At 38.5% G+C, this 24,591-nt stretch overlaps 1 protein-coding gene across 3 annotated transcripts in view; it reads left to right on the top strand.

The window, feature by feature from the left end:
* ARHGAP15 (Rho GTPase activating protein 15) overlaps nucleotides 1-24,591 on the top strand; it is an 806,341-nt gene that overhangs the window by 522,250 nt on the left and 259,500 nt on the right. For all 3 annotated transcript variants that reach the window (XM_004703839.3, XM_045299417.1, XM_045299427.1), the window contains one exon: nucleotides 20,713-20,790. In XM_004703839.3, the coding sequence (XP_004703896.1) occupies nucleotides 20,713-20,790 (78 nt within the window). The remainder of the gene's footprint in view (nucleotides 1-20,712; nucleotides 20,791-24,591) is intronic.

Genomic DNA, 24,591 nt, shown 5'->3' with positions numbered 1-24,591 from the left:
AGACAGGCAGGGAGGACACGGACTAGTGCCACCGTTGTGTTTAGCAGAAGTCTTAACAATACTCATGTGGCAATCTCTCCTGTAGTTTCAGAACAGAACAAATAATCTTGTTTATGTTTCCCTAGGTAAGGAAGCTCAATTATTTTTTTCAGCCTCTCTTCCTATCAGGTTGGGTGTTTCTTCCTCTTTGACTTAGAACAATCCTAACCCCTCCAAATGTTCTCTGAAATTTGGGAGAATAACAAAAAGTGTTAAAGGGCCATCTTGTGTGTAATCTCAATAGGACTTTTCTGGTGGTAGGTGTATCCATTAGATTCTGTGTCAACTTGGTGGTATCTGTAGGGAGGAAGGAGTAGAGTCCAATCTGTCAGTCACGTGGTGGTCTGGTGATAACTCTTTGGGGGTGGTCTTTTTATAAGATGGAAACTGGGAACTTCTCCTTTTCTCTTTTGCTTAACTGGCATCCTTTCTGGGACACTGCCTCCAGGGGCAGTTTCAGGTGGGTCTCTGTCCCCAGAGTCAACTTCTGAGCTGTCTGCGTCCTGCCTATGTTTCCACTGACCTGGGATCCACAGGACTCTACATGCACCAGCCTGTTGTCTCCCTGCATCCAGCTTCACCTTTCTGTGTCACCAGTCTTCGCCTCAGAGCCTGAAGAGAGCACAGGCTAGCATCCATGCCATGGACTTGAACAGGACTGTGCTGGGATGCTTTCTTGATATCAATTACTTCTTGCTATGAAGTGTGTGTGTGTGAGAGAGAGAGAGAGAGAGAGAGTCAGTCAGTCAGTCAGTCAGTCAGTCAGTCAGTCACTGGTTTTGTTTCTCTAGACAACCCAGCCAAATATAATAGGTTTGTTCATACAGATTTACAGGAAGGACATTTGCCTGTTTATCAGGAATCCTGCTTTGCTTTGGAGGTAGCATTCAAGGAGGGGCTCGATCTCACCTGAATTCAGAAGGAAAACCATCAAAACTCTCCAGGAGGTACCATGCCAAAGGGTCTGTATTAAAGGCACCTCCCCAAAGAAGATCAAAAGTTATGTTCCATCAACACAGAGACACTGAGAAATGGTTGAATGTGTTCTAAATTAAACTGCCCTGGTGGTAAGCAGAGATCTGCCAAAATCTTCCAATTAATCACTTTTACCTTCAGGGCAGAGTTGGGCCTGAGAGTATTTCAATAGGTTTTTATTGGAACAGGGTTATTTCAGATATTAAACTATGTTGCACAAAGTAAAAATAATGTTATTTTTAAGTTGCTACTCTTGTTAAATAAGAGTTGGCAAGCATGCATGAGGTCTGTATTGTGTCTGTGTATTTGTGTATGTGTGTGGCTTTTTTGTGTGTGCTGAAAGCCTGATGATTTTAAAAAAGTGAACAGCCACGAATTAGGTAGTAAATATATTCATATAGTAGTTTTCATTAATAATAGCTTATACATAATAGAAGAAAGGTTTAAAGTGTATAATTCCCTACAATACAACTGAGTATTTTTCCCCCAGCATCTACAGCAGTAAGTTAATTAGAATCACCTGCATTTCCTTGGGTAGACACCAAATGGATTGCAAACAAAACCAGATTCAAATAGCTGCTGGAGCTCATGGCATACAGATGACAAGATTCACAAAAAGGACAACGAGGCACCGAAAATGTTCATTTTTCAAACAATTTTAGAGGAAATTTAGCTCTTGTGACTTCTCTGTTAAAGCTGCTTGTAAGTGTTTTGCTGAAAGGCTAGAATGGCTTTGTTTCTGATCCCTTGATGAGTGAGAGAAATGTTTAAGAAAGATCACTTTACAGAGAGATTCAGGATGAAATGTGATGACTGTGATTCAAGCCAAGCCAAAAATTACAGTCCAGAATGAAAGGGGAGGGACGTGGTTTGCGAATCCATTTTCCCACATTCCTGATTCTCAATCATCCCAGCCAATGTATAAAAGGAAAAGTCCAATGGAAAACAATGAGGTCACTCTGTATAGATGTTTTTAAAAAGAAATAAAGGTGGATGGATTACAAAGAATGACAGCCAATATAAGAATCAATAACTATTTCAAGTATGATGTGATAAACAATTAGACTTTATTTAACCATTGTGAACTCAAGGTAAAAGGAACCAGTCAGCATTTTTTTGTTTGTGATGGTAAGCTGTTTTAACATGTCTTTAATTTGTGAAATAGCTTCTTGTTTGTGAAAATATTTAAAAGAAAAAAAAGTATATGTATACAGAAACTAAAGATTATTCCTCCCCACACCCCAAGCTTTCATTAGGGGTAGAATCTCTAGGAAGCTGGTTGTCTTTTCCTAACCTGGAGATGTCCATCCCACTGCTGGTTGGACCTTACTAGCATCTTTGCTTATATCCTAACATGATAATGATGGGCCAAATTAGACTGTTTATTCCTTTCACTCCTATTTATTTTTAAGAAACACACTGAGCAAGTCACAATACCAAAAAAAATGATTTATTTACATCAGTGTGATTATAGCATAACATAGCAATGGTACTGAAATATAAAAGAAATTCAGGAAATGTTATGCGATGAATCAAATACAACTTCCAACTTCTATGGCTTCCATGCATGTGAGCTTTCCTTTAAGACAACAGCACTCACTTAATGATAACCGGTTACTTTCTAGAATTCATCTTGAAGATTTTTTTAAAAGGAGAAAGCACCTCAGCAGCTTTAGCAGCATTTATGAGCAGCTACAGCAACAACATGTTTGCCACATTCAAGAAATTATTTGGATTGGGCATCTTTAACTTTGTAAAAACTCGCATATCAGGCTCCTCCTCAGTTCAATTTCACAAGCAAGCGGGGGTCTTTGGGAGATTCTTGTCACTGTGAGACAATTCCAGGGTGATCCTAAGGTTAATGGAATTATATTTTTGTCTAATGTCCCATACACTTTATATCAACAGGACTCAAATTGTTAGCTGAGTTTAGCCAAACTCACTACCATCAAGGCAATTGCAATTTATAACAAGCCTGTAGGACAAGGTCTGATTGCCCGTGTGGGTTTCTGAAATTGTAAATCTCTACGGGAGGGGAAAGCCTATCTTCCTCCCATGGCGTCGAAGGTGGCTTTGAATTGCTGACCTTGCAGTTCGCAGTCCAAAGAGTAACTCATGACACCACAAATCAATGAGGAGATGTCGATCCATCCACTCTTGATCATCTCGTCACCTTACCTAATTATCGTAGGCAGAATACAAATGGCTACCGCATCTTTTGTATTAGCTTCATTTGGAACTCTTTCCTTGTTCTTGAGTCACCTGTCATTGAGGAAGTAAACGAAGAAAAAGTACAACGGTAACAGCTGTCAATCTTACTGCAATATGGGTTCAAGTAAATATGGAGTTTCTATATAAAAACAAACTTGACACACAGGAAGGAACATAGCAAATGGAAACCAGAAATGAGTCCTCAGTACTATTACCTACATTTATGGATATTAATGGGATAGATGCCATTGTTGTTGTACTTATTGTCATTTCTGACTGATGGCCACCCTGGGTATACGTTCTGAGAGAACAGACTGATCCACAAAGTTTTTAAGATTTTGACTTTTTTGAAACAGATTGTTTTCCAACGTACCTCTATGTGGTTCAAACGTTAACCTGATAATTGAGCACTTAACCATTTGTGCAGCGGAGGGATGGTATAGATAAATATTCCACTGGTTTAGATGAACATTCTCAATTTGGAGAAAATTAGTGAAAGCTTACCGCTTTACAAATCATAAATATAGTTTTAATCTTTGCATAGTGTGGAATAAAGATGGTTTACCATTGAATGAATAGCACAATATTAGACAACTAAAAATATGAACCCAGGAACACACTGAGAGTTTTGTCCCCAAATTTTAAGTTAACAGCAATACAAGAGTGTAGCCCAAAAAGAAGAATTTAGATTAAGAGGTCAGGTCTGGCTAGAACAGTCAATATGACATAAAACAAAATTAAAATAATGAATATGCTGAACTAAAATTCTTAATAATTCCATTTCCAGTGGTAACAGCTGAACCCACAGGGGGGGAAAAAAGCATTTTATGATGACCACCACCCAAGGATTCAATGAAGAGTCCTTGTGGAAATCAAGCATTCTACCTTTTTACACAAGACTCTCTTCAGATTTGATACCACTTTTTCTTTAGGCTCATATGAAGATATGTCAAAGAATATTGCTCCAAAGATTCTAGGACATATGCGCATGGATTTATTCCAAGCAGAACATTTTAAACATGAATCTGCTGACAGTTCTTTCAATATGATGCTTATCTTGGTTTTATGAACAAAAGCTAGCTCAGCTAGTTTATCTCCTCACCATTCTTTTTAGGTAACATTGAAGCTAATGAAGACAATTTTATGGAAACTATTATAGCTGAAGTGAGTCTTGGACTTACCCATACAATCCAGAGAACAAGGCAGAGAGGTTAGCTCAAAAGGTTAGGATAGCTCTTTTCAGAGAATCCAAAAGAAATCTTGATAAATTTTTCTCAAAGGATGTGCAATGATCGATGGGATGATAATGAAGAAATGTTAAGAAAATGGGAAACTGTGTTGGTGAGGAAAAGGCCAGACCAATTACAACATCATGACGATGCACCGCACCCTCCTCCAGATGCTCCCACGGTTTCACTGAGACAGCATCTCCCATCCACCCTAGAAACAGGGCCATGCCCTTTAGACTTCTTTTTGTTGCCCCAAACCAAAGAAAATTTAAAGGGGACACAATTTGAATCTCTCAATGATGCAAAATCTGCTGTTTTGAAGTAGTGTAAATTGAAGAGGCCAGATTTAAGGAAATGGAAACATTACCTTCAAAAGTGTATAGACCTAGATTTGATATTTGATTTTGCTTAATACAAGATTCTGTGATTTTGTAGCATTTATCCCTTACCCATGCATTGTTTCCTACACCAAGTACTTTCTCAGTTTTTAAGTGTATTTAATTTTAAATTCAATGAAAATATTCTCCACCTAGGACAAAGGCTATATATGAAATTTAAATTAATGGTGTATTTACTAGCATCACAGGTTCTAAACCAGATTTATTTTAGAGAAAAAACAAAAATTACTTCTCTGATGGCTTCTTTCTGTCTAAAATTATATAAATATAAAATATGTATATTATGTATACATATTATAAAATCTTTAAGTAACAAGCACCGATCTCTTCCATATCTGAAAGAGGACATAATTCTTCATCTTCATATGAATCTCCTATAAGAACTGGTTGACCAAAAAAGAAATCACCTCAACCAGACATGAGAAATCAAAATGCCTCAATTATAACCATAATAGGATCCTAACCAAAACAAATAAATGAAATATTCACACACTGAAAAAAAATACAGTTAAGGAGAACTATATATTGTTCAAACATTGCGTGTATGAAATCAGACTTCATAACAGAAATAGAAGAGAATAATATGATAATCCTGTATCATAATGAGGTTTTTAAAATCTAGATGATAAAGGAACATTGGAAAAACATAAGTTCCATTTAATAGTAGAACTTCTGAAAACAATAGGATAGTAATGAGGAAAAATAAAGAAAATAAGAGGTATACTGAAAATAGCTGCTGTACAACTATACTATTCACATCTTAGAATAATTAGCACATTAGAAAACAGAAAACCAAATCCATCGCCTCTAAGTAGATTCTGACATTAATAGGGTTTCCAAGGTTGTAAATCAGTATGGGAGCAGATAGCCTCGTCTTTTCCCCAGGAAATAGCTGGTGTGTTTGAACTTCCAACCTTGAGGTTAGCAGTCCAATGCTTACTCAGGTTCCTTCAGAAGAAAATTCTTATTTTCAATATTCATAATTTAATCTCCAGTCATCTGTGCCCCATGTGCCAATAAATAAAATTTTGGTATAGCAGTCTCTTCAAAAAGTAATGAAGCTTTTGTTTTCAACATTTTTAAATGATAATTTTTGAAACAATACAGTCCTCCCATTCATGTCAGACAACTAAAAGAATATGTCTAACTCTCATTCCTCAAAGGTCTCAATGAAATCACAGAAAAGACATATTTTAAGGGGAGGAGGTAAACCCATAGTGGTGCTTGAAAAAGGATAAGGTGCCATCAGAAGACCAGAAATAGAAATTCCAGTAAGACAGAAAGCAGATGGGATCAAACAAAGGGAGAAATTAGAGCCGAAGAAACACCATTCCCAGACACCATAATTAGGGACAATTTTTTCCAGGATGTTCTAGAGAATATTCAAAGTTGAAGACAACAAATAAAAACAGCAGATTTTGGCAAGAAGCAGGAACTAAAAATTACTAAACAGATCAACCTAATGGATTGTTAATGAATGAGCAATACCAACCCATATCATTCATTCTGCACAAGCTAAGGGTCTGCAGAAGCTACTCGATCCTGAGGTCAAGTTCTTCAAGGTTGGAAAAGATGCTGGCATCTGAGAAGGACGCTGTGGGCAGATGAACTACAGCAGTCATGAGAAAGAGAACTGCCCAGGGATGAAATGAGAGCGCTCCATAGCCAAAAATGCAGTCCTCTTTGCTTTGGTTAGGGAGTTCCTGGATGGGGATATAGCTCATCTAACCTAGTGTGTATGCCTCCCTGGTGGTGTAAAGGTTACGCATTGGGCTACAGATGATCCACAAGATTGGTAGTTCAAAACCATCATCAGCTCCTTGGAAGAAAAAAGAGGGCTTTCTACCCCTCTAAAGAGTTACGATCTCGGAAACTCACACGGGGTCATTAGTGAGTGAGAGCCTACTGTGTACTCACCCACTGCACATCATAAAGGAAACCCTGATTCCCATTTAAGACAAGCCAGTTGGAATAAAGTTATCTGCAAAGACAGAAGGACCCATGATGAATATTTATTCTAATTAATTTGACCTTTCAGTCACAGGGTAATGTGATAATGGGGCAATACTCATTTCAAAGAAGGTCTAAAAGGAGAGAAGGGAGACAGTAGAGGGAAGTGATGTTCAAGAAGGCCGTCTCAGACGAAGCCTCTGACAGTCCCCTCCAGTCACAGGCGAGGGGCTCCCACAGCTCTCCTGTCGGACAAAGACTGTTTCAAGCTTGATGACGGTAGATCGAACCATAGTGTAGTATGATGCTTGGTCCGTTGACCTTCTTAAAACTGATTGTATATACAACTCTTTTTAAAAGTGATTTAACTGTGGAATGTATGATGTGTGGATACTATACCAGGAAAACTGCTATGAAAAAGAAGGAAAGAAAGAAACTAAACTTGTCCGATGGTTACCAGGGGTGAAGGAGGAAGAGTTGCTGCTTCATGGGTATTGAGTTGGTGTTAATGGTGCTGGGATAATTTGGAAAAGGATGTCAATAATGTTGGTATCTATAAAGAGGATAATCAATGACATTGATTTATATGTGTAGAAGTTGTTGAATCGGAGAATGATTTGTTGTGTATATTCTTGCCACCATTGAAAATAATAATTACATGAATAACAATGAGTACAAGGAAGAAGAAAATTTTGTAGAACTGGTTGTAATGATAGTGGTATAACTCTTCTTCATATGATTGAATTATTAAATTATATGAAGTACCAATAAAACTTAAAAAAAGAAAATGATCAAGGGAAATATTTTCTATTGGTAAGTGTGCAGATGTGCTCACACCACAGTGAATTTTTTTTAAAGATTAGTCTATTGGGGGCTCTTATAACAATCAATTGTATCAAGCATATTTGTACATATATTGCCATCATTATTTTCTAAAATTTTACCTTCTATTTGAGCACTTGATATCAGTTTCTCTGTTTACCCTCCCTCTCCCACCCTCGTGACCCCTTGATAAATTATGAATTATTATTACTTTCACATCTTACACCAACCACTGTCTCCCTTCCCCCACAGTTTCTTCACTCCTCCTCTCCCCACCTTTCCCCTACCCTCCTGGTATTGCTACTCCCATTTCCGTTCCTGAGGGGCCTATCTGACCTGGATTCGGTGTGTCCTGAGCTCTTATCTGTATCTGTGTACATGCTCTGTCCTAGCCCGAAATGAAAGGCAGGACTGAGGGGTGGGAGGTGAGCAAGCCTCAAGTAACCAGAGGAACATTGTGTGTTTCACCGGTGCTATCCCTTCCTTGAGACCTTTCTGTGAGGGGATGTCACATTGCCTACAAATGGGTTTTGGGTCTCTGCTCTGACCCACTTTGTTCTCAACAATATGTTTTGCTTCTTTGTTTTGGGTCTTCTGATGCCTACTACCTGGTCCCACAGACACCTCATGCTTACAAGGCTGGTTTGCTTCTTCCATGTGGACTTGTTGCTTCTCTGCTAGATGGCCGTTTGCTTAACTTCAAGCCTTTAAGACCCCAGAGACTACATATTTTGATAGCCGGGAATCATCGGCTTTCTTCACCACACTTGCTTGTGCATCCATTTTGTCTTGAGACGATCGTTCCAAGAGTGTGAGCATCACAGAATGTCAGGTTGTTAGAACAAACTGTTCTTGCATTGAAGGATGGCATGAACAGAGGCCCAAAGTCCATCCACTTCCTCAATGTATTACCATATAAATATATGTACCTATGCCCATATCTCTATTTTTATGAATTCATATATTTACATAAGTGTGCACCTATGTTTGTACCTCTATCCATAGCTTTGCTTCTTCGATCTTTCCTCTGTTGCCCTTTACCTTCCTTATTTCCAACCCTCACACTCACCCTTCTTCTGCCTCTTAGTAATTCCTTTCAGTTAGATCGCTGTTGCTCCAACACCCCAGGATCTCTATGTCCTCTCCGGTGTTTCTTTTAATTCCTAAGTTGTTCCCTGCCTATGGCGTTGTTTGCTCACCAGTCCCTTCCCCTGCCTCCTCCTCAGGCTCTCCAGAATCTCTGGTCAGTGGCTTTCTCCTGGGGCTTGCTTCCCATGCCTATCTTCTATAGGTAGGCAAACCAACAATAACGTAGGCAATACAAAAAGAAAACGAATAAGTGAATAAAAAGAGGGACAAAAAGAAATAGAATTTCTCTATATATATATAGATATATATGTAAATAAAAATAATATATACAAATATCTATATAAATAATATATATATAAAGAAAAATAATAACTAGCAAAAATACCAAAAGCATAGATAATTCCAGGTCTGTATGCTGACCTTTATGACTCTCCCCCACTCATCCTGGGGAGTTGCCGGAGCTGCCCCTCCTAGACTGAAGTCTATTTGGGGGGTTTCTCAGGGGCTTTGTGGCTTTGCTTTTCTCCCATTGATGATCTGTTATGTTCCCTTCTTGGTTCGCCCTGCTGTGGCGGGTTCAGACTGGACTCACTCCCCGCCGTGTGTCCCCAGTATTGTCCTCTGTCGCAGTATGCTCCAGTGAGTGGTCATCATGTTACGAGCTGTTGTTGGCCATACAATCCTCTCTGTGCCTTAGCAGCTTTGTGCGGGGACATTGTCCTTAGGACTTGGTGTGCCAATATACCACAGTGAAATTTTAATTTACAAGTTAAATGGAAAATTTTTTAAATGTCTGAGAGAAAAAATTGCCTACAATGCATCAAGAATCTATTTCATATCAACTTAGTGATAGGGATGCTAGAAGTTAATGATAGAACAATATTTTCAAAATTAGAACACTAAAACAGTTAAAGAATAAAATTAAACATTCAAAATTACAATAAATTGTGTAGCAAAGGAAAACAACCATTAAGAGAGAAGAAATAAGACAATTTAACAACCCATACTTTCATATTTAAAAGTACTTCAACATTTTCCTAAAATAAAATAAATATAATCTAAGAAAGAAAATTAGATGGGATGTGAGTAACAGTTGATTCTGTCTTATAGCTGTACCATATAATACATTAGTCACGTGGTTATTTATACTCATTAAACTTAAATAAAATTTCAAATTTAGTTATTCAGCTGTATTAGCTATAATTCAATACTTAGTAGTCAACCATATTGGCCAGTGGTCACTATTTGGACTGAAAGAATTCATACTATTTACATAATGAATTGATTTTTAATGAGCAACATTGATTAAGAGGACATGACGAACAAAGAGAGATTGAGATAGGAAGGGAAAAGAAAGCAAGAAGGGAGAGAAGGAAGGAGAAGAGGGACAAGATGAAGAAAAGAACGAAAAAGGATAAAACCTCAATCTCCATTAGACCTTATACTTTTGAGACTCCTTGGGAAACCAAAGTTCAATGCTGAGCCTAACTGCAGACTTTTAACATTTTTAATGATGAATATAAATGCGTTCATGGTACTTGGTGGTACAGTGAGTTAGCTGAGGATTGGATTGTGAACTGTGAAGTCAGACATTCAAATCCACCAGCTGTAGCACCAGAGAGAGCTGTAGCTGTCTGCTCCTGTAAAAGTTTATAGTCGCTGGCGCAGCTTGCTCACTGTCCCCTTGGGGAACAACTGGGGTGTTGGAGTCAATAAAAAGGAGGAGATAAGGATCCAAGGCGTTGTGTTGGAACAATAGCAAGCTAGCTAAGAGGAGGTACCAAGAGGCAGAAATAAGGGGAAAGTGGCAGTGTGGCTGGAAGAAGGTAAAAGAAAACAGGAAGGACCAAGGAAGCCAAGCAATGGATAGAGATAAGCAGTGTCCATATGTAAATACATTAATCCACACAAATAGAGGTAGTGGCCCATGTACATATATTTATATGGCAATATACTGAGGAAGAGGGTGGACTTTGAGTCTCTGCTCATACCCTCCCTCAATACAAGAACACTTTGTTCTAACCAATTGGCAGCCTGAGACGTTCACCCTTCTGATACAATCGCTGAATACAAAATGGGTGGATAAACAAATATGGTAAAGAGGGCAGATGGTGCCCGGCTATTAAAAGATATATCATCTGGGGTCTTAAAGGCTTGAAGTTACACAAGCCGCTATTCAGCAGTGAAGCAACAAGTCCACATGGAAGAAGCATACCGCTGGTGTGATCATGAGGAGTCATAGTGACCAGGTAATAGGCATCAGCAGACACATAACAAACAAACAAAAATATATTGTTGAGAATGAGGGGGGCTGGAGCAGAGGACCCAAGCCCATCTGTAGTCAGTGGAACAATCTCCCCACAGAGGGGCCACTGGTAGGGTATGAGTCAACCAGGGTGCAGTAAAGCATTGGTGAAACATGCTATATTCCTCTGGTTCCTTGAGACTTCCTCACCCCCCTCTACCATGACCCAGTTCAGACTAGACCAGTTCAGACTAGACCAGAACACGTACACAGGTATAGAAAGGGATGGGAGCTCATGACACACAGAATCCAGGAACAGGGGTGGGAATGGTGATACCAGATGGGTAGGGGGAAGAAGAGGAGAGGAGGGAGAAAGGGGGAACCAACCACAAAGATTGTCCCATAACCACACACCCCTCTCCAGGGGGAAGAACAGCAGAAAACACGGGGGGAGACAGCTGTCGGTGAGTGATGAAAATAATTACAATGTACAGTCTATTGGGGGGCTATGAAGGTGGGGGGGTGGAGGAAAATAAAGAGCTGGTACCAAGGGCTCAATAGAAAGTAAATGTCTAGAAGAGAATGAGGGCAACATATATATATAAACATGCCTGATTTAATTGATATATGGATTGTGATAAGAGTTATATGAGCCCCAATAAAATTATTTTTTTTTAAGTTTATAGTCACACAAAATCAGTCGAGCAGCTTTTTTCTTCTGTTTAACATAAATACATAGATAAATCACCTACCTTGTATAAGCTGAGTTTTTAAGCACATTTTTAATGTATTTTTTGTGGTAAAATTAGTTGCCTCAGCTGATATTTGGGTCAATGTATATTGGAGTGTATATACAGTAATAATTATAAGTACAAAATAGGAACATAACTTTGAGAATACATATAAAACCAATATAAAGAGTAACATTGAGAAGGGGTAAGGGAAAGGAGATGGGGAGAAGATGGGGCAGGGGGATAGTAGTAGTAGTAAATGCATTTATTTCCTTAGCTAAGTTTTGTTATTTTTTTAACACAAATCTTTTGATATATTAAGGAATATAACATATAAAATGTAACTAATAACAAATAGCAAGCAATATACAGATATATGGTAGGAACTATTAATGTGCCAAATATTTTTTCAATACATAATCTTTGCATAGAGTTATATGTATACATAGTAAAATTATGTTTATTTTAGATGCATATAAGCATATAATTAGACTACAGAATACAATAGGAAATATATGACACATAATCTACATGGTAAAACTGAGGGTGTACCCCCCAAATAAATGGAAATTTTTTTCAAAGCTATGCATTTAAATTTTTTTTTACAAAACCACCTTATCACCTTCAAGTACTCTCCATTACATTTGGTACATTTGTCAAATCTGTTATTCAATTCTTGGAAACATGTTTTCAAACTCATCTATTTGGATGGCAGCACCACCCTCATTTTTTCCTGCAATTCTTCTACTTCATCAAATCAGCTGTCCTTCCATGTCCCTCTTCATTTACCATGGAAACAAAAAGAAGTTGCATAAAGTGAGGTCAGATGAGTCAGGTGCCTGAGGCAAAAGAGGCATGCTGTTTTTTGCCCAAAACTGGTACACTGAGATGGCTATGTGAGCATCTGCAGTGTCATGGTGGCAAAACCAGCCCCCTGTCTGCCACAAATCAGGCCTTTTTTGTTGCACACTGTTACACAATCTTTTCAGAACCTCTAAATAGAAAGCTTCATGAAAAGTCTGACCTGGTAGAATGAACTCCACATGCACTATCCCCCTCACATTAAAAAAAAAAAAAGCAGCATCTTGGTCTTTGATTTCACTTGAAGAGCATTTTTGGGTCAAGGTGATGAGGGTGCCTTCCATTGGCTTTATTGATATCTGTTTTCAGGGTTGTAGGAATAACCCTATTTCTCATCACCAGCAATGACCTTGAAAAAGGGTCTGGGTCACTCCAGAGCTGTAATTTCAAAGCACAGAATGTGTCTACTAGATGCTCTTTTCCTGGTCAGTTAAAACCCGAGGCACAAATTTCTCAGTGACCCTTCTTATTCCCAAATCTTCCATTAAAATTGGTGAAACCAAGCTCCAAGATAGTCCAGATAACTTCCCCATCTCTTCAATGGTCCGTCGTTGGTCTTCTAGCACAAGTGCACAAATTTTGTCAACATTTTCATCCATTTGGGAAGTTGACTGATATTCAGAATGAGGTTTGTTATCAATCAACATTTCACCTTTTTGGAAAGGAGAAAACCACTCATACACTTGAGTTTTCCCATACTGCTGTCCTTGTAAACTGTGTTCAACATCACTACAGTTTCTGTGACATTTTTCCTTATCAGGAAACAAAATTTCACAGCTGCACACTGTTCACTTAATAGAGAACCTCTAAATAGAAAGCTTGATTAAAAGTCTGACCTGGTGGAACAAACTCCAAATGATACTTAATTGGCCAACACACAAAAAAACAAGAATTGAGCAAAACTGTTTTTATGAAAAAAAACTCACTGCAACAAGAGAGAACCTTTCCAGGAGATGCCACTGAGTGCGCTAACTCAGAGTGAGTTGTTTGAGGTTCACCTTGTGGGGAAAAATGCTTACTATGAATGCTCCACCCAGCGGAACTTTTTACCATTTTTTTGTGGGTACCCCCTCGTACATGCATACATATAAATAAAAATATAGGATCCAGTTTCTGTGGATACAAGTGAAAATATATAAAATAACATGTAGAAGAAATCATACTTGCTTGACAATAATAATTATGCCAATTATTTGAAAAAATAATCATTTTTGAAAGATAGATAGCTCATAACAAATTAGCAATAAATCAGGCATGTAGTTACAAAGTAAATCCCAGGCATTAAGGCGGCATACAGATTAAATTTAGAAACAATTTTAAATTAGATCTTCTGTTCTCAGACATTAAATTTAAAGTGTGTACAAGGATAAATTGGCAGTTGACACTTGGAAATAGTCACAGATTTAGAAAAAGGGGAGTTGGTCTGAAGGCAGGAAAACCTACCCCGGTATGTGGCTTTGAACCCAAACAGGACCTTCTGAAGGGCCTGAGAGAAATGTGCAGCACACTCTGTGGGGGCATTCTGATGTTCTTGAGCTCAATGGGTGTTGCCAGGGAGAGAAGCCAGAAGTCCAAGTATTGGGAGAATTACTCTTGTGGTTGCTTTGGCCTCCTAGGAATTAGGAAGCATCATAAATCTCTGGAGAGCAACTTTTTTTGCGAAATTCCCAGCCCACATTTGCAGACTCCAGAGATTCAGATGAGTTTTGTTATGTGTTAGAAAAACAAGCAGGCTCTTGGGACACACCTCTCACCAAGCTCACACTTCCTGTCCTTTGTGGAGAGTCCAGGATTTGGGCTACCAAGAATGCAAACCTAATAGTTGGGAACTATTTTTAACAGGCTCATTTGCATGGTTAAAAACTTCCCAAACTTTGGCAGATAAGCCAGTCCAACTCTGGACACAGTGCTGGTCTCCTAGATTTCTTTTTGGAACGTGTCTAAGATTTATGGTGGGAATTACTCATGACAGCTGCATTCTTTCCACTGGGGTTAGACCACCATTTGGTTTAATAATGCCTAATTGTGTGTCTACCCTATTCTAAGCTCTTCCAGAAGAACGAGGGAAGAGAAAAGACTTTTTCCCAACTCTCTCCAGTAACACCCAGTGATTTCTGCCGTGAAAACCACTGTGTTCAAGGTGGGAAGGTCAGCTGATGGTACACAGATACCTGACATTTCAATGCATGCGGATTTCTTCCGAGAAATTTTCGTTGCTGTTATAAATACAAGCCTGATAAAAATTAAGTAAAATTAAAAGCATAAAATGACTTGGTTTCAAGAAGTTCTCAAAGTAACTTTGCCCTCTCAAGCAAAACTGGCAGCATTCACAGTCGTGCTATTTTATTGAAAAAGGTGCCTCTCAAAGTGCTTTATTTCTTTGTCGTTACCCAAAGCACACCATGGGTGCCTTCAAGACATTGTTCATTTAAAATCATAAGAGATCTAATTATACTTCCAAAATAAGTACTTTCCAATCCAGCAAGGATAATATGGCCATGAAAAGGATGTCCAAATCCACCAATTTACATTGGTTTGGTTTGGCACAACTTTCAAAGTTCTTGGAACAAAAAGAGGATGGCACGTGAGTAATTGTAAGTTGAGTAATATTCCCAGGGCTTGAGTTTGCAATTCTGTGAGTCATACAGGAGAAAGCTAACCAACCTCAAGACTATACCTATATAACTTACAGCTGCTAAAATTCACCCTTACACACCAGATTATTTTAGAAGATCCTCTGTTTAATATGCCCTTTGTCATTTTCTCTTGATTCATGTCATTTAAAAAGCATGATAGTAGCAGCGGGGCATGAGCCACTCAAAGCAGGAGTCACTAATATCCAAGATTCGTATCATTCACAAGTATTCTTATTTCTGAGTCTAGAGATTTTGAAGGTTGTGTCAAGTTAGATTCAAATGCAGTAAATGTGTTTTGTTTAACTCTCTCTGACTTTCTGGTTTCTATCTCAAGTCACGAAGCAGTTCTGTGCTGTGATTCAGTGCTACCACGACGGTGGTAGAATAGGTGTGCATTCTCTTCCTGATTCAATCACCAATCTTCCCTTCTTTCATTCCAAAAGAAAGATAGGTTAGTAATGTGGGATAAAGCTACTTGATTTAAACAGTATAATGCTTTCCAGTTATTCATATGCAATGTTACCAAGCTGGATTCACTTTCAAATGTTTTTGATTACTGAACTTTGTGTGTGTGCACGCGCATGTGTGTGCGTGTGTGTGTGTGTGCGCGCACGCGTGTGTGCGTGTGTGTGTGTGTGTGTGTGTGTGCTACAATTTATGAACGAGAAGGAGAGCACTTCATCCTTTGTGACTCTGACTTTCCCTACGAGGAAAAGGAATGTTTTGGAGACTGGAGAATTTCACTAGTTAAAGTTCACTTTGTAAGTCTAGACAACATCTGCATTTCAATAGCATATAAAATAATATTAGAGAAGGAAGAGTTCCAACTTCAAAACAGAAATAAATTTGATGTTAAACCTTTTATACAGGATATGCATATCAAAGTGAGGCTTCAGGAAGGTATCTTATTTTCAAGGTAGATTTTTTGAAATATAAATAATTTTAGTTTTTATTGACCCCAGAGAGGTTGAGCTTGATAGCCCAAAAAAACCCCATTAGTTTAAAAAGAGACAAAAGCATAAGAATTTCTCATCTGATGTCATTGTTGCTAATTAACATTTCATATTCAATTACTTTTAAAACAGAGCTACTTTTAATAATAGAGACCTAGATCCACATATCACATTGATATTTACAATATCTAGAATATTCCCCTCCCCATTAACTTTGTTCAGAGAAACTACTAACCCAGAGAAGAAAATCAGGCCCATTTTCATGTGGTCAAGATTTGTTTGTTAGCTTAATTTTGGGGTGGCATATAAATGGACATTATTTATTTCATATAATTCTGAATTACCTTTGGCTCTCTCATATTCCAAAATTATCCACAAAGACACCCCCCCCCCATTTGTCATCTGGTACATTTTTCTATGCATGATACTAGGACATAGAAAGTAATTTTTTTAATCATTTTATTGGGGCCTCAAACAACTCTTATCACAATCCATACATACATCCATTGTGTCAAGCACATTTGTACATTTGTTGCTCTCATCATTCTCAAAACATTTACTTTCTAGAAAGTAATTTTAAGAGCAGAATTCCAAAATAGTTTTCTATCATTTCCATGTGTTCAGATAACTAAACACTCTCTAGAGTGAAACTTTTGAATTATATAACACACACTTAAATGTGTGAACTTTAATGCTTTTAAAAGTAACCACACTAATTTTTAAATTTCAAGTTAAAAGCTCATCTGCATCAAATACTTTCTACTGACCATTTGATAAATAAAATGGTGCCTGTATTATACATAAGATAAAATCAGGCTATTAGAAAATCTATAGTACGAAGAGTATTGCATTTGTGCTATCAAATGTAGGTTGGACTTAAAAAAAATCTATAAACAAACTCGAGTATCCTTCGATAAATTGAATTGTTTTGTTCATCAAGGAGGAAGAATGCCGTTGATCTGTGTGTGTGTGTGTGTGTGTGTGTGTGTGTGTCAGACCCTTTCACTTCTTCCTGATGAGTTCAGCTTCAACCAATTCCTGACAAATTCTCCTCCCGTGTGTGAGAACTAATTTGATCTCAGTGAGTACTTTGTATAAGCCCACTTTGTGGCTTGGTCCGTCGAGTGCAGTCTGACTCCGAGTGATCTCATGCACATGAAATTGCCCAGGCCGGCGCCAGCCTCACAGTGGTTCTTAAGTTTGAACCCATTGTTGCAGCCACTGTGACAATCCATGTCATTGAAGGCCTTTCTCTTTCTCTGCCCCTCCACTTTGCCAAGCATGATGACCTTCTCCAGGGACTGGTGTCTCCTGATAACATGTCCAAAGTATGTGAGAAGTCTCATCATCTTGCTTCTAGGGAGCATTCTGGCTGTACTTGATCCAGGACAGATTTGTTTCTCTTTCTGCCAGTCCATGATACTTTCAATATTCTTCACCAACACGATAATTCAAATGCATAGACCTTTTCCTTCAGTCGTCTTTATTGAATGTCTGACTTTCACGGGCATATGAGCTAATTGAAAATACCATGGCTTGGGTCAGGCACATGTTCAGCCTCAAAATAGCAGTCTTGCTTTTTAACACTTGGAGGAGGTCTTATACAGCAGATATACCTGATGCAATACATCATTTAATCTCTTGACTGCTCCTTCCAGGACCATTTATCATTAATCTGAGCAAGATGAAATCCTTGACAGCTTTGATCTTTTCTCCACTTAGGAATAGCCCAGACAGACAGGCTCACACACCCCGGTGGAATAGTGGGTCCCCAAAATCAGCACTCTCAGAGTACTAGGCACTCCTTGGGAGAAAGACGAGGCCGTCTACTCCCATAAAATGTACAGTCTCATGTACACAATCCACAAACAAGTGGAATTGATTTTGGGTTCCCACTTAAATCTAGATTCAATCCAAGAACAGTTAGTTCATATGAACTGGTGCTGCGAAATGCCTGCTCTCGTGAAGTTATCACGGAGGATAAGGGTGCTGCAGCAAACTGTGATGAAGATAGCTGATGGTACCCAGCTGGCAAAAAGGAATAGCATCTCATGTCTTAAAGACTTGCATTCAAACAAGCATCCATGTAAGTGAGGCATCAACTAAGTCAACATGGAGAAAACACGCAGGCCCATGTGATCCAAGGATGATAATTTTTTAAAAATCCAGTATGAAAGAGAGAGAGTTATTGGTTTAAATTGTAAATACTCAATTTGCAGAAGACTATGGATGACAATGGGAGCCCAAAATCTATCTGTAGGGTCCAAGTGTGGATTCAGCCTCCGAGGCAAGGGATATGAAGAATGTTGTTATCAGAAATAGATGATCAGAAACTTGATGATGGCAGATGGCCTTTGGTTATAATGTGGGACCTTTTCATTTCCATCTCCATCTTGACATATTTTGTATTTGTTCTAGTTTTAGACACCATATATACTCGAGTATAAGCCAACATGAATATCAGTTGAGGCACCTAATTTTACCACAAAAACGCATTAAAAAATGTGCTGAACGTGCAGTGTAGCAATGATGAAACATACAACTTTCCTCTAGTTCCTAAATGCTCCCTGCCCCCCACTATCATGATCCCAATTCTACCTTACAAATCTGGCTAGACCAGAGGATGTGCACTGACACAGATAGGAACTGGAAACACAGGGAATCCAGGAGAGATGATCCCTTCAGGACCAGTGGTGGGAGTGGCTATACCGGGAGGGGAAGGGGAAGGTGGGGTGGAAAGGGGGAACCAATTACAGGGATCTACATATAACCTCCTCCCTGGGAGACGGACAACAGAAAAGTGGGTGAAGGGAGATGTTGGACAGTGTAAGATATGACAAAACAATAATTTATAAATTATCAAGGGTTCATGAGGGGGTTTGGATTGGGGATGGAGGGGGGAAATGAGGAGCTGATACCAAGGGCTTAAGTGGAGAGGAAATGTTTTGAGAATGATGAGGGCAATGAATGTGCAAATGTGCTTTACACAATTGATGTATGTGTGGATTGGGATAAGAGTTGTATGAGCCCCCTATTAAATGATTTTTAAAAATGTGCTGAAAAACTCTGCTTATACATAAATATATATGGTTTTACCTGCTTTTTTCATGACAGGAGTTTTTGTTTTCTTTTTTTTTTCTCTAGTTAATTTTAATCTTGTCATTGGCCTTTTCTTTATTTTTAAAATAGAGTTGGTGTTTTCATTTTTTGCATGTTTTCCAACATATCAAGCATAGGATGGGTGGATGTATGGAGACAAAATTGTGTACTTGGGGATATGGGAGTGGGAGGGAAGTTGGAGGGAAATGGGGAGCAAACAATGAGTCCAGGAGTGAGGAGCGTATTCTAGAGCGGATTTTAGTGATGCATATACAACTCCTTACATATGACTGAACTGTGGGAGTGTATGATGTGTGACATATCTCGATAAAACTATTGCTTGAGATAAAAGATTTACATTCTCAGTATTCTGTGGTCTCCAGAGAATTAGAAGCATTAAAATACATATATAAAAAGAAAGCTTTGTTTTATGGAAGTGACTCACTGATTGTGGGAACTTAAAGTGTAAAAGCCATTGGTCAGCGACAAGCCGAAGATTCTAGCAGGCCCCGGTGCAAACTCAGGACAGGCAGCCAGATATCAAGAAATACCTGTAGGACATTCATGATTCACAGCCTTGAGTGAAAATCCTGCTCTCCTTACACAATTTTCACTGTGAAAGCCTTTTTAAAATTGATTGGACCCGATCTCCCTGCATTATGAAGGGTATGCATAAGGGTAGTAGTGGTAACAGCATCAGAACTGAGTGGGGTAATGGTAACTCATAACCCCAAGGCCAGGAGTTCAAAGCACCAGCCACTCTCCTCAGGAGAAAGAGGAGACGTTTTCTTCCAGTTAAGAGTGGCCATCTCGGAAACCCAGAGGGGCAACACTAGTCCACCCTCTAGGGTCCCTCTGAGTTGCAATTTACTTGATGGCTGTGAGGTTGGGAGCCTTTGTTTTGTGGTATTGACCAGGATCAGCTCCTACAACTCTTATCACAATCCACACATACATCAATTGTATAAAGCACATTTGTGCATTCATTGCCCTCATCATCATCAAAGCATTTGCTCTCCACTTAAGCCCCTGGCATCAGGTCCTCATTTTCCCCCTCCCTCCCCATTACCCCCTCCCTCACGAACCCTTGATAATTTGTAAATTATTATTTTTGTCATATCTTACCCTGTGAAACGTCTCCCTTCACTTTCATAACAATATCTAGATGAGCGTTTGATGGCACACAGCACGGCAGCCTAGGAAAATGCACCCAGAACACAGCCCACGGTGGGCCCGTGGCTCATCTAGCCTCATGTTTGTGGGTCACTCATTGTCACTGCCTTCCTGATTATTTTGTTGGGATGACGATTTTTTTTATATCACTGAGTTTCGAACAGGTAGCCTTGTTTATTTTCTCCATGAGAAAGAGATATTGTGGTGATTTGACACTCTTATCAGCCCATATGCATTAAACTGTTATCTTGTACCAGGTCGATTCTGATACTAATTCACATAAAATGTCATTTTGTTTTAGGTCTAGATGTCGACGGAATATATAGAGTTAGTGGCAATCTGGCAACAATACAGAAGTTAAGATTCATTGTCAACCAAGGTAAGTGACTTCTTCATTCCAGTTAGTTTTCTGACAATATTTCAAACCCTTGCTATAAGTATTATGAATAAATAATAATAACGTCTTCAAAGGGGGAAAGAGAATGCTGAAGAAATCAAAACGTTATCAGAGAAATGAAAGGTCAGCGGTTTACCAGAATATGAATGGAATAGAAGCAGAGACTAACTAATAATTTATGTTAAATAAGCAACCAGGGCAGCACAGCAAACTGAAAATGAGGATGAAAAGAATAATAGGAAGATCAAGTAACCAAGCTTTAAAATATATTACTGATATATAATAGGTCCTTAATATTTATTGATAAATGAGTGGACAATTGAATGATGGAAAATGTAAGCGTCAACGTCACAGACATAAAAAATATAATAATTAAAGAAAATGATTAAAATAAGGTTATCTAAAATAAAAACACGAAGATTCAATATCTTTTGCCATTAGTTGCCAAAAAGTTGAATCTTAACTCATGGTGACTCTGTGCACTATGGAACAAAGCACTTGTGCTATTCCCTAGATTGGTGGCAGATCAGAACATTGTAATCTATAGTTTCCAGGGGCTAATATTTCAGAATCACATCACCAGGTTTTTCTTTCTGGTCCATCGAAGTCTAGAAGTTCTGCTTAAACTTGTTCAGCAACATGCAATATTCTCCAGTCTGATGAGGGGTGGACTGCACACGAGAGGCATTGGCCAGGAATCAAACTTGAGTCTCTTGAATGGAAGGCAAGAGTTCTACCACTAAACTATCGATGTTTCCTGAACATCTTAAAGCGATGTTGTACATAGCATAGAGATTTTAGAATCGTGTGGATTGAACCTAAACTCAATCTCCTGTGCTCTTCTTCTTTGTGCCTATGTTCCTTATCGTTAAAGAGTAAAGACAGGAAGGAAATGCATATCGCATTTGAGAGAACAATCTCACATTTGTGAGACTTATGTGAGATATACTTGGCATTCCTCTAGTACTGTGTTGGACTTACAGTATTAACTCAAGACGTGTTCATTTTTCTTTGACTTAAAGACAGTCAGTAATGTCTTGTGGCCTTGAGAAAGATTTACACAAATTTATGATCTAGCCTCCTACCCAACTTTTAGTTAACTTTATATCCTTTGAAATTCCTTCAGATTCTTAAACTCTATTCTAATGTTTACATGCTGTTATGTTTTGTGTGTTCTTTGTATGTCCTTGACCTCTATTTTGAATATCCTATCTTTTTCTGCCTAGTCATATACAAAAGCTTCTCCACCTGGTACATTTCTGCTCCTTTTTTTCAAGGCTCAAATTATAAGCAATTTCCTTCAGGAAGCCTGCTACATTTCTTCAGGCAGAGATTTCTTTTCTCTGTTCCCGTCTAACTATAAATTTACAGTTGTAAAGCTGCATTGGGCAAACTTCATCTAAATTCTAAAATATCACCTTTTGTGAAACTCATAGATTTAATGTCTCTTTTGAAGAGAGAATAATTAAATGCACTCAGTAGTAGCATTTCAGAAACATTAAAATTAGGAAATCTTAGAATAAAAAAATAAGGTATTCGAGGAGATAGCTGTCTTTTCCTTGATTCTATATACACCCTAAAGCTAGGACTTGGATCACCCTTGGATTTCCCCAATTACCCTGGCACTGTCTGGAGATTTCAAAATTAATATTTGCTGAATATTGTGTGTGTGTGTTTCAGGTATTAATACTGGGAAGCATGAAACTTCCGAAGTTCAACCGGTTTTCACTTTTAAGCTATAATTCCATTCCACTTGCCTGGTGGCCACATAACATTATTTCTGAGAATCTCTTTACCTGCTTGCCCACTTATATATACCTTTGTCTTTCAACAAATTAATCTCCTTTCTGGGCAAAACATAAAACTGAACTTGAAATCATTGCTTGGTATCAGTTCCATTTGATTCAACCAGAGTTCCCCTCTCTATTAGTACCGTTGGGTGGAAGAGCCTTGGCCTTGTTTTTGTTCCTGTTTCTAACCAGTTAAAAGTCAGTCTTGTAATATATGAGCATGCTGAAACCATATCCTGATTGGAATTCTAGACAGCTGGGCAACACATTTCTTGCACAAAAGAAATCTGGAAACAGAAGCCATGCTAGAAACAAACACTATTGCATTTTCTGCCTGTAGAGAAATTATGCTCAGCAGTTTAAAAAGGCAAGGGGGAAAAAATCTTCAATGAAAAAGAGAAATCTCCATCTCATCTTATCCAATCCAACCTTGAGCATCCTCAGAGACTATGGAACTGCTCATGTTGCCACGAGAGCTGACAGAAAGCTGGACAGAAGCCTGAGTTGGTATCTGGTAGCACCGAATTGTCAGCAAACTGTCTCCCTGGTTTATAGCACTGTCAGAATGGACCACACTCAACACAAATTATGCTGCATTAGGACCTGTGATATTGGTGGCTTTGCCTAAGTTGTATTGTGTAGTTTTTTTTTAAATTAGATTATAAAAGAAATGCATACAACAGCCCCTCTCAAATTTTGCTAATTGGATTACCTTTTGAATTAATTTTCTGTACTGAACCCATAAACCCATTGCTTACACTATACCTTCCTCTCCATTTATGCTCCAGTCCTTTACAGGACAGCTGGCCTGGAAGAGTAGCAATGCCGTTTGTAGCGAGGCTGAAAGAGCAAGCTTTTGCTCATACCTGTGTCCCTGTGGTTGTGCGTGTATATGTACCTTGAGATAAAATGGAAATGAAAGTAATAATTCTTTGAAAAGTATTAAGTGATAGGCAAGTGCGGGGGATCCTTCAACGTATTCTAAAACCCTCAGGGTATTAACGCCACTTACCTCTGCCACGGTCACCTCGCACAAAGTTTCTTTTACAGAAAACTTGACATATGCATTTGTTGAGTGAATAGGCCCTACCCATTATTCAGCTAAACAAATTAAAACTGATTCATGGGATTTTCAAGAAGAGTGCTATTGCAATTTATGTGTTCACTAGCTTTCTTGACTGCTATAATTATCAGTAATTCTAAATACACCAGTTGAATGATTCGATTTGATTTGGTTTGCTATCTGACTCACTGCATCAGCAGGAATGCAATATCCTTATTATACTTCCACATGACATACCAGTTAAATCAGAATGATCCCATCTAAAAGTATTTCTTAATAATAATGTAATAGTGATCCATTTAACAATAACACAAATGTAGCTATTCATATGATGATTAAAAAGTATTTAACAGTAACCAAGATTGTCATAACTCATTACTTTCCCAGCACTGTACTGAGTGCTTGACTTCTATTATTTAATTTCACATTTTCTACCAAAGTGCTGAAGCAGGTACTTTTATTATTTTCTTTTAAAATTGAGGAAACTGAGTCTTAGAGAGTTTAAATAATATGCTAAGGTTACACAGAGCATCAGTGAGATGGTGGTGTTTTTAGTTAGGGTCAACTGCAGTTGATGGAAACGTTGTGTGTAATAGAATGGAGTAGTGCCCGGTCTTACCATCTTCATGACTGCTGCCGTGTTTCGGTCGATGGCTGCAGTTATGGTGTCAGCCCATCTGGTTGAGAGCCTCCCTTCTTTTCACTGATCCTCTGCTTTCCCTAACAGGATAGCCTTTCCTAGCAAATGGTCTTTCGACGTGTCCAAAGTCAGTGTGCTGAAGTCTCACCAGCCTCCCTACTAAGGCGCCTCCTGATTGTATTTTGTCTAATACCGATTTGTCGGTTTCTTTTTTTTTTAAACATTTTATTAGGGGCTCATACAACTGTTATCGCAATCCATACACACATCAATTGTGTAAAGCGCATTTG

Source organism: Echinops telfairi, unplaced genomic scaffold (assembly GCF_000313985.2).
Source record: "Echinops telfairi isolate 266 unplaced genomic scaffold, ASM31398v2 ScPeMD7_4;HRSCAF=17, whole genome shotgun sequence".
In the NCBI taxonomy this organism is placed as follows: Eukaryota; Metazoa; Chordata; class Mammalia; order Afrosoricida; family Tenrecidae; genus Echinops; species Echinops telfairi.
This window is presented reverse-complemented; position numbering and strand designations above follow the sequence as displayed.